Source organism: Pollachius pollachius (genome assembly GCF_949987615.1).
Source record: "Pollachius pollachius genome assembly, chromosome: 3".
Taxonomy (NCBI): domain Eukaryota; kingdom Metazoa; phylum Chordata; class Actinopteri; order Gadiformes; family Gadidae; genus Pollachius; species Pollachius pollachius.
The window spans coordinates 38271873-38283469 of record NC_136936.1 but is presented as its reverse complement, the minus strand read 5'-3'; the positions used below and the strand labels follow the sequence as shown (position 1 = coordinate 38283469).

Genomic DNA, 11597 nt, shown 5'->3' with positions numbered 1-11597 from the left:
CGAGCTACTGAATCAAAAAACACAGAAAATATAATACCTGAAGCTGCGCAGTGCACAAATACATCCCGAAAATGACGACCGAATCAGCTGGACGCTCAAGTTAAGTGAGGCAGTTACAAAAACAGAATAGAAGGCAACATGCAAAGCTCTTACTGTCAATGACACACCGGGCACTCAAAGAGCTAGATAGGCTTCGAGAGATTAGAGAGTCAAAAGTGGGAGGATGTCCTATTGACTTGGGAGGGTTCAGGTGATCGCTCTCCCGAGAGGGGAAAGGGTATTTGGCCTGACAGGAACAGTGGGTGTGGTCTTGGTCCACAAGCTTTTGTTTATTGGGGAAGGTAACACGGAGTTGTAAGAGGAAGCCCTCAGTCCTAGAGTTGCTACAGGCTATAGCGCACCTGCAGTCAGACACATAGCCTTAGAGACCGACTGGGGGTTAGATCCTGTGTGTGTTGTGGGTGTGTGTGTTAATGGGCAGATGAGGTGAAAGATCGAGGCAGAATGCCTCGGAGATAGTTCAGGAACTGCATGGATCAGATCTTCACGGAGACGAGCAGCGGAACAGACAGGGCTTTGGAAGGCAGTGGAAGTAGGGTAGTGAGCGGGATGGGAGGGGAGGAGATGAGAGGTTCTTCAGGTGAGTCGACTGAGGAGGAGGAGGAGGAGGTGGAGGAGGTAGTGGCCTTGGATCAGAGGGGCTCTGAGCTGGGCTTTAGGTTGTACATGAGGGACGAAGTGGAGAGGAGTTCAGAAGCAAACGTAGAGTCCGACCCACGGCTGGGCAGAAGGGCAATGACCCTTCCAGCGGGGCCACGCAGGAAACCGCCGCAAACGCTCGGCGAGGAACAGATAGAGCAAAAACTTTGGGGGGGAGGCCAGGCAGAGGAAGAGGAAGGTGAGAGGACGGGGACGAAGGAGGGCGCAGTAGTGAGGCAAGGGGAGACAACAGAGAGAGCGCTGGAGGTGTGCTTGAGTCCCATCGAGAAAAGCAAAGGCTATGTGCGAATCTCTCTGGATGAGGTCGAAAGATACTACAGGTTTTCCCGCTGCTGCCATTGGCTGAACCGTAAGTGTCTCATATCCATCTAACATGAGTTAGTTTAGCGTTGAAGACATTCTGTTTTGGTCATGTCTCTATGTGTGTACATCATTATATCACCTCACGTGCACACACCGACCTTAATCCGTATGATGTCACACCTGCGCCATGTTATTCATTGGCAACTGATTATTGTTATCTTTACCCATTTGGCTCCATGCCTACTGCAGGACACATCCAGTCTTGCTTTTCTGCTGCTAATCTGAAGGACAGTATTAACATACTGCTTCTGGAACCTACTGAATCTATCCCTATCAGTGTAGTTGAAAGGCCAGATATTTAACTGCATAGAGGCTCAAACCTGATGCCAAAAAAGATTTGGCAAAATATTGTATTTGTTTTGGATATATGATTATACAAGGTTGAAGATATCAACCTTGCCTGTGAAGTATTTAACGTTGCTGTGTGGGGTCTATGAAATGAGCAGGACGGAATTGGTGAGTGGGATTTCTATTGAATTAAACCACCTCCCACTCCCTCCTTACCTTTAATCCATCCTTATTCTGTTATTCACAGAGCCCATCCTCAGTAATTTACCTAATCTCCCCCCATCGGTTTTTTTAAATTATGGTTCATCTCCTTATTTCCCTCCATGTTTCTCCTTTAAAGGATTTCCTTGCCAAAGGACCTTCATGGGAGACTTATTACCATCCTCACATCTGACCTTAAACTGGTTACTGCACATTGCCCTCTTTGAACCTCATCTGAAGCCCTGCCACCCCCTGTCTTCTCATCTGATATTTATGTAAAGGGTTGACCACCCACGGCCCAGCACTCTGCATCATCCTCCGTACTCTTCCTCTGGCTGTGGGACACACACACACACACACACACACACACACACACACACACACACACACACACACACACACACACACACACATACACACACACACACAAACATAGGCCCCGAGGTCACTGTTTCATTCTGTCTCCATCTGTAATTTAGTGTCAGCCGGTTATTTTGGGGGTCGAATGCAACATCCCGCGCCAAAGCGAGATTTTGCTCCTAATCTGTGTCACTAGAAGCATCGGTCTGCGTGTGTGTGTGTATGTGTGTGTGTGTGTGTGTGTGTGTGGGTGAGTGACCAACTAACGTTTGACTCCTTACCTACAAATGTTTGCGTAGGTGGCCGCTAATTCCTGTGAAGCTCTTTAAAGCCAATTAGTGCACGATCAACCAGGTGGTACATGTTTACCTCAGCATATTATTACAAGCGTGGTTTTTCTTGTGTTTCTTGTGTACGAAATTCCAAATCAGTCCTCTGCTAAATATTTTTTTATTTTATTCACCCACTCGCACACTCTCACACACATACACACAGTAGATAATAGTGACAACAGTGATACTTGGCATCCAGGAAACTGAGAAACTGGGTGAAGGAAGTCGAGTTTCGCTGTCTGTCTTTTTGTTTCGCAGACGACAAGCGACACTTTAGTCCACTCCTAGTCGGAGGGCCAGAGCCCGGGGGCAGAAATGTAAAAGTATAACACTGTGTGAAACTGGGCAGAGGAGGGGGAAAACAACAGAACAAGTGCGGCGCAGTTCTAAGTATAGATGAGTAGAGAGTGGGAAACGTTGAAACGAATGATGCCATTGAAAGTGGGCAACTTGTTGTTCAGCATTGTAACAAGGGCTTCCCTCTGGGTAATTCCCAGTTCATGTAACCTCAGAAGCTGAAGCAGGAGGTGGGGATGAGTGATTGGGGGAGTGGGGGTTTGGCGGTTGGCGGGTTTGGATGTGATATGTGTGGGAGTAGCTGGGGGATAAGGTGAGGCTGTTTGAGGCTGGGCGGGGCAGTGGGAACCGTTAAGTGTTCCTCTGTGTGTGTGTACGTGTGTGTGTGTGTGTGTGTGTGTGTGTGTGTGAGAAGACTTGAGGCCTAATGGAGAGCGTGTGAGAGCCTGGGAGCGCTGCACGAGCGACCGAGAGGTTTGGACCATTGAGTCCAGCTGAAGGAAACAGTCGGCCTTTACTGACACAGCCTTAACAACAGCGACAGACACGTCCATTTATCCAGCGTGAGTTCTACACGCTTTCCTTCTGTTGAAGGGGGGTTGACGGTTTGACCCCAACAAATGCCCATGATCCTTTTCTATTTTGGGGGGTCTTTCTTCATGTTTGAAAACAATGATACAATATAAGAGAGAAACTGAGTCTCAAATAACAGGAGTGATCGGTCAGTTTTCTGTTTCTAATCACTGTGTGGTAGGTGCAGCTGTTGCTGGCCACTGTTGAGTATCATATACCAGAGCTTTACAGAAAACAAACCCTAGCTGTGCTATTCTTCATACTGTCAACTCTATGTGTTTTTGATTTTCAGGTTGAAACAATTGCACATACATCATATTGCGTTGCAGTAGTTATACTGTAGCATTCAGAGGAGTGTTTTAGACTGCGCCTGTTCTTTTTTCTAGTACTTGACTTAAACCCACTGGGACCTTGTGCCATGTGGATAAAGTTCCTGATGGAGTAATAGCGTTGTTTAAGGTTGAGGTTGAAGTAATACGAAACAAAGAAGTGGAGTGAGCTGCGTGGTCCTGACTGGTGGTGATCTGTTGATTTCAGGGTTGATTGGCATTGCCATCGCACCTCGGTATCAAGGTTGGTTGGTGCAGCCGTGTGTCCGTGGGCGTGTGTGTGTGTGTGCGCGAGTGGTCAGGGTGGATTAGGTTAATCCATGCCATGCGTTCAGAGGTCTCCTGCTGTCACGCTAGGATTTCCACCACCTGCTGCTGCTAGCAGAAACATATGTGTGTCTGTGTCTGGGTGTTATAAACTTAGCACAGGCATGTGTTTTCAATTATTAGTGATGATGACATAGCACTCATTTTAGCCTAGGGCCCAGTGTTTTCTAACTTATTGGATGGAGGGCCAGAACATAAGTAGAGGCAGAAGCTCAAATGGTAGTTTGGCAGTTTGGTCACACCTGAATTCTGAAGATTTGTTCCTGTTCAGTGGGGAAAGTTGCTACTTCGTTGCATTTTTCATTTGGCGTGTCGGTTGACGTTTACACAGGACTTTGTCAAGCAGACCAAACAATGTCAACACAAGTCAGGCTGTTGAACTTTTGTCATTTGTAAACAGAATCCAAAGTAAACTCAAAACGCTTCCTTGTCAAGGGCAATATTAATGGAGCAACCACAACTTTGCGGCCTTGGGTTTTCTCCCTACAAGTTCAAATTTATAAGCAAACAAACAGTATGAGCACCTGACAAAAGAGCACGTTGTTGAGTGTGTGATTGCACTACCTGATTGCAAGACTTTTTAAAGACTTGTGAGCAGGCTTTTATTAAGTGTGTGGGTGGGTTGTTGTGTGGTGATGAAAACGACAATGGTATTATGATTCATTTACTTTGACAATTGTTTTGCTTTGAATGAATATGATGAACTTATTAATTATTCAGTACCTGAATATTTTCAAACATATTTAGACTAGCCTACTCGAATAAAACATAAACCAAACAAAAGCAGACCAGGAACAAGAGAGAGAGAGAGAGAGAACTACTAAACTTTTAGTAGTTTAAGTGCCCTGGGGCTGTCATCTGATAAGCTTGTCAAACAAAGAGGCCTTGAGGTTTGTTTGAACTGCAAAGAGGAGAGGAGGGCTGAACAGGTGAAACCAACCCGGGAAAAGGTTCCCTTCTCCAGATGGAACGCTCAGCGCACTCAAATGACTCCAATACTTAGCCTGATGAGATAGATGATTTGGATGAGAAGAAGTATTGGTAGAGATTCACCGTAAGGATACCGGAGGAAGGGTGGCCGGGGGCTGGTGCTGACGGGAATGAAGCCAACCCTGACAGACTTGACTCGTGTGAATTTACTCAGAATACAAAGCCTACTACACAAGGCCTGGAGTCCCTGCGCCGTACAGGTACCTGCTAGACTATGGGTAAAACTCTTCTGAGAACATGGAATATTTCATGTTTCAATCTGTATTTCATTCATTGTTACATTTCAGTTTGACAGTATTATGAGATATATTATTTTCACAATTTGCAGACATGATTGTAGTGTACAGCTTGATTAAGGTTTTGTTGTTTGTAGATTAACACCTTTTCTTAAAGTCTATGGACCCAGGCTTTAGAGCAGGGGTTGGCAACCCTTGGCACGTGTGCCACCACTGGCACGTGGCAGCATAATCATTGGCACACTTGAGGAAATTTTTTTTTTTTTTTTTTTTTTTATTGTCAAAAAATGTCACCGCACAATGCGGCAGCATAATCATTACTACCGTCTTTTTCTGCACTTTATTCTGTTTTGGGCATTTTCTCCCAGTGCAAATATGTTTAAGTGAGTTACTGAAAGCTGTGTTCTGAAATGGGATCAATTAATAGTATGTAGCCTAAACCTATGTTGTGAGTAATAGAGAAGAAAATATTTTAAACATTGTTGCAAGTGGCCTGTATGCATCACCTTCACATGATTTTTGCAAAGCTGTACATGTCTTAAAGATATGATGTGGATGGTTCCAACATTCTCATATATTCTCGTTTTTTACGTTTCTCACATTGCAAATATGTTTTTGAATGAGTTTCTGAAAGTGGTGTTTTAAGATAGGACATATGTAATAATAATTTGTAATCCCATGTTGCAAATATATCAACAAAGAAAATATTATACAACTCCAGGTCTTCTGGAAATGTTTTTGGTCGCTGTGTCATAATTAAGCTTAATATTTAATATATTGTTGCTTAAGGCACACTCATAACGAAAAAATTTCAAACTGGCACTGCATGTTGAAAAGGTTGCTGACCCCTGCTTTAGAGTATGGATCCAGTGGAAAGGGACTCTTATGAGTTAGACAGACTCTGAACTGTCTGAATTGACGCAGCTGTTTAGGTTCCAGACTAGCATCCGCCATATGTGTGTGTTGACTCAGTGTTAACACACTCACAAAGCTCTGAAATGTCCACATTTTCCGCCAGACCAGGAACCCACAATACATCGCCGTTTGACATTAAGGTGGTATTAGTTGATCCGCAGCAATGGTGCCCATGTCCTGAATTACCAGCCATTGCCTTATTTGTCTAACGCCAGTGAGAAATGACACTGCAGTTTGTTGATGCGAGTGGCTGTGACTCAGCTTTTTTCTGCTTTCACACGCCACTGTGTCACTCACAGCTCTCTAGCTCAAGAGATGCCGACCTTGGACCGAACCAAGCAAACTGAAACCTGAAAATAGTAAGAAGTAGTCACTGCTTAAGGTCGTACACTGTCTTTAGGACCGAGAAGTGGCCCTAATATGTAAGTAATTCCTTAATGTAGGCCTATCCGTATTATAATATTAGTGTAACACAAAAGTATATCTTGAAAATACGTCATAGACGATATCATAGAGCTGAAGTGTAGTACAAGGGTTTGAGGACTCAAAAATATACACAAAGCTTCATACATCAGAGATCTTACGATGTAATGCTGTTCTGTGTGTGGCTTCATCCTGGGTCTGATTCAAGGCGATTTTGTTGTCTTTCTGTTAGGGCATCCATTGCACTCCTAACCATCCCTGGAAGAAGGGATCTCTCCCTATGTGTTTCTTACCTAGGTTTCTTCCTTGAGTTGTCCTTGGTCTTTAGAGGGATGGCTAAGGTTAGGGGAGTGGCAGTCCCTTTGAGACTATAAATGTGATTACTAAGGGCTTTACAAATACAATGGACTTTGACTTCACGTCATGGTGTGGGGAGAAAAATGTTGAAACCTTGAGAAGGAACAGTTATGGGGATCCCTCTTCCAGCATGGAGTGCAATATGTGGCTGTGTGGCAGACATTATGAACGATGTATGAGGCAGAGGGTAATTTGATAGCTACTACACAACCCCACTATGTCTACAGAAGTGCTGCATCGATCTGTTTATGCTGCTCTGGTGTTTGCTTCCCCAGTTGTGGACTTTGGCCCGTCGTTGTGCTGTATCATGTTAAATTGGTTTTATATTGCCCTCCATATAAATTTAAATACCCTGAAACAATGTATTGCCGTCGCACTCTGTGGTGAAACGCCTCTTAATCTTGATCAGAAGACTGAGGGAACATAAGTATGAATTCTAAGCTGATTGGTTTGTAATGCAAGGATTTGTCGCGTGCATCAGTATAATTATTGTCTATTCTAATGTTTGAGGCTGTAAGTATATTACAACAGATCCATTAGACAAATAATTCTGTTGAGTAGCATAAACCATATGCAAACAAATAACACTCCCTTCTTCTGTACCGGCTCATCTCTACTTTTCATTCCTTACTCGCCTCGGGGATGGGACCTCCGATTATTTTAATCTGTTTAACACAGAGTGGGGTATGGAAAATCGCTGGGCCTGGTTGCCAGGGTTTATGTAGCCCGCAACAGCCAACGTCCCAAATGCCAGTGTATGCGGTTGCTACGTGCTGGCAGGGGCAAAGGGGGCATTCAACACTATGGGCAGTGGTATCAAAGCAACACCATTAAAAACTATATGGTGCAAAGGTATTTAGCAACAGCTAATTATGATACAATAAATGAGTTAAAACACTTTGGTCCATTGGTATCCAAGCAACACTGTTAAAATACTATGTACCAGTGGTATCCAAGCAACACTGTTAAAATACTATGGACCAGTGGTATCCAAGCAACACTGTTAAAATACTATGGTATCCAAGCAACAATGTTAAAACACTATGGACCGGTGGTAACCAAGTAACAGTGTTAAAACCTATGGGCTGGTGGTAACCAAGCAACTGGTTCCCTCTGGACCAGTGGTATTGAACACTGGTACAACACTATGGGCCATCGGTATACAAGCAACACAGTATCAACCAGGAGTATCCAAGGGAGAAAGGGAAAGATCACTGTGATATTGATTTGAGTAAAGGAACCAGTACGTCTAGGATGTCTAACGACACAAATGTCCTTGAACATCCAGTGGAAATGTTAACGTGTGTTTCTATTGCTCTGTTCCAGATGAGATCATGCAGCAGGAGTGCAGCCCTCTCGGTGCTGCTGACATCACCCCTGACCTCAGGAAGCAGTTTGCCTTCCTTTCAGGTGACACTTCCTGTCCTGTCCGCCTTTGTCTTGTTATCTGCCCTGTAAGCCTTTCTCCTCTCTGCTTGTCTTTCTTGTCTGACTGTTTGATTATTCTCTGTTTTTGTGTGTGTGTGTGTGTGTGTGTGTGTGTGTGTGTGTGTGTGTGTATGTGTGTGTGTGTGTGTTAAGTTATAGTTTGGCATTCAAATCTTCCATTGTCCCATTTCCATCTAAAATGGAGTGCATCCTGTTCATCCCCGTAGGCCTATTTGTGGTGTATGTCTAGAGAATACAGTTGCTTCTCCGTTTTTGATCTACCTGCTTGAAAATCTACTGTTCATCTACTGTTCTACCAGTTTATCTCACTTTACTGGCAGTGAATAATAATTTTTCTTCTTAAAAGAATGAAGCATTTAATTGCCCACTATGTGTAGAATTAGATTTACATATACCTTTAGGGAATTCCCAGACACTTTTATCCAAAGCGACTTACAATGAGTCAATTTCTCAGAAGAAAGAGAAACACTATATCGCTGTCTCTGTAAAGATATTTATAGAAACAAGTGCCAAGCACTTACAATTGCTAGGTTAACCCATTCCCTGTAAACAACAAAGATAGCAAGGATAAGACGAAGGATATATGTCCTACCAGGATACAAAGCATATATTTATAGCATTAACCCATTTAACCCGATGGTGATTAAGGACAAACAATTCTATATCTAAATTAAACTGGAAATATTTCCATGGCAAGCCTTTCATGCCTGTGTTTCACTTTCACTCAATATTTTCATACTCAGTTTAATGCTCAAAATGTCAGCAAACTGAAACAAATATGTATGGAGAAGCAATGAAAGCACGTTAATCCCAGACAAGTCTGCAGAGAGAGCTCTAAGCAGATGATCAAACCATGACCGTGCACTTGCTGTTGCTATAGCGATGAGAGGGAAGAAAAAGAAATGCGGATTGATATTCCAATCGCATGGGCTGACGGAGCAGCTGCTCGATCTCTGAGGATCGAGACTGTGTGTGTGTTTGTGTGTGTACACATTGTATGTAAGTTATAAAAAGCAAGAGGAAAGGGAAAAGCTATCAAGCGAGGAAATATTGCAGGGTTTGATGGGTCAGCTCTCTTTAATGTTTAAACCACCACTGCAGACATTCTCTCTCTCTCTCTCTCTCTCTCTCTCTCTCTCTCTCTCTCTCTCTCTCTCTCCCTCTCTCTCTCTCCTATTTTTATAGAGCTGGTACTAAAAACACCAGTGCCCCCATGTGATGTACTGTGTAAATAGCAGTTTGGGTGTCACTTGTAATGACTGTGTCCTGTTAATAAAGAGTAGAGAGAGGAAAATGGCTAAAAAATATCTTTTATAACACGGAATGTAATCTCTAAATCCAGAGATTAGCAACCTTTGGAATATTAGTACAAGGTTTTACAGGGCGATAGCACTCAAATTTTTTGTATCATCACCATCATACATTTTCTAAACCACTTTTATTTTGATATGTAAACCTTATAATTCTCCTTCCTTTCCAACATCCAATTCAAAGGGGGCAGAGGACAAAATGGCAGCCCCATCATCGTGTTCCCAGAATTCCCTGCTTTCGGAGAGATCTTGGAAACAGAGTTTCACAATGTGCTTACCTACTTGACCAGTGTACCCAGGTAAGATCATCCACAAGACACACACACACACACACACACACACACACACACACACACACACACACACACACACACACACACACACACACACACACACACACACACACACACACAAACTTGCTTCATCAGCAAAACATTCTATAATAATTTCAATACCAGCTGCTTTCAAGTCCCACGGTATTTATTCTGCACACACACACACACGCACGCACGCACGCACGCACGCACGCACGCACGCACGCACACACACACAGACAGTTGCAGGGTTGAGAGTATTTCCAAAGAACCGACTTACTATTGACTAAGCACATTTTAATCAAATGCGTATTTGCGGTACTGCAGTGACAGTGTGAGGGGCTGGCCAATAGGTGGCAGTACTATCATACAGTGCTTTGGTATCGCTGAGCCCATACATTTAGGTTCACACAGTTCAAACGGAGAGATTGAACTATCAATTCATTACATAGAGACCCCCCCTCCCCCACCCTACGGACACCAGAGAGAGTGCTGGGCGACAAGAGGAGGGGGGGCAGGGACTCCGGAGAGGACTTTTTTAATTAACAGTCCTCCCCCCCTGACTGTTATCATACTCCTGCAGACGGCCTCTGCAGACAGACTAGACCAGGCGTTGGAGGAAGGGAAAGGACACACACAATGCACACACTTCCCAATCGCCCTCACACCTTAGTTCCTACCTCCTCCATCCACTTCATGTTTTTGTTACTGAGCCAGCCAGCTACTCCCCCTCCCCTCCGGCCCCTTGTTTCCGTACCGTGTCTGCAGCTGCAAACACTGTTCAAAAATAGAAAGCGCTGCGTTTCGGACTGTTTCGGCCTCAATAATGCATGCAGACGGTTCTGCTGCTCACTGCTTATTTGAATGTGCGTGTGTGTGAGTGTGTGCTTTAGGAAGTAAGAAGGATAGGAGAGGAAGGGAGAGAGAGAGCATCTTTGCGTTGAATGGGTTAGCTCAGTGTCCTCTTTGTTCATAGGTTTAAATGTTTCTATTTATACACATGCAAGTCAAATTTCCTTATTGAAGAGAATCCCCCATTTGGGATCACGTTGAAAATATTTTAGTTTTCCTGTTTCATGTTTCTACTGTCCGCTGGGAAAGAAGAAATGAATGAAAAGCTAAATGGTGCGCCGTTTTAATTCCAACAGAGGAAGGAGATATTCCGTGCATCCAAGCAGAAAACAGCTTTCCACAGTAGAACAACCTTGCAATAATCACCCCCCAAGCCCTTAATAATGGGTTATGATCCCCCCCTTGATGAGGCTACAGCGAAAACGTCCCCTCCCGCTGAAGTCCCGTTGTGGGCCCACAGCAGTGGGGTGGCTGTGAGGCTGACCGGCTCATACGGAAGGTGACCCTCCCAGCAGGTGTCTGACCCTTTGTTGGCCCAGCTGGGGGCCACTCACCAACAGATGCTCACTGATACCTGAGGGAGCCCCAACCCTGGCACAATTTCCAACATCTGTGTGATATGACCTTCAGGCTCAAAGCACAGGCAAACGTGAAGAAAATAAAGAAAATACTGGGACTTGATAAGAATAGATGACATCCATGGACACAACCCCATATTAACATGGTATTGTGCCTATGATTGAATTTACTGGTGGCTTTTTAATTGATTTTTTTTATCCTGAGCAGCATCATGTTAGCAGAGGAGGGGTTTGTGTGTGAGTGTGTGTGTACGTGCGTGTGTGTGTTTGCGTGCATGTATGTGTACTTGTGTGTCACGCCACCAGTACTTCTGCATATGCATTCATGCAGCAAATATCCTTCATCCCTACTTTGCCATTAGGCAAATCCCTGCCCACAGCCA

General features: G+C 44.1%; 1 protein-coding gene across 1 annotated transcript in view; it reads left to right on the top strand.

The window, feature by feature from the left end:
• Window positions 1-531: 531 nt before the first annotated feature.
• Window positions 532-11597, top strand: part of mcf2lb (mcf.2 cell line derived transforming sequence-like b) — a gene marked incomplete at its 5' end in the record, with an annotated part of 31331 nt that continues 20265 nt past the window's right edge. The window contains 3 exons of the mRNA XM_079733197.1: window positions 532-1069; window positions 8038-8121; window positions 9655-9769. Coding sequence (XP_079589323.1) covers window positions 532-1069; window positions 8038-8121; window positions 9655-9769 — 737 coding nt within the window. The remainder of the gene's footprint in view (window positions 1070-8037; window positions 8122-9654; window positions 9770-11597) is intronic.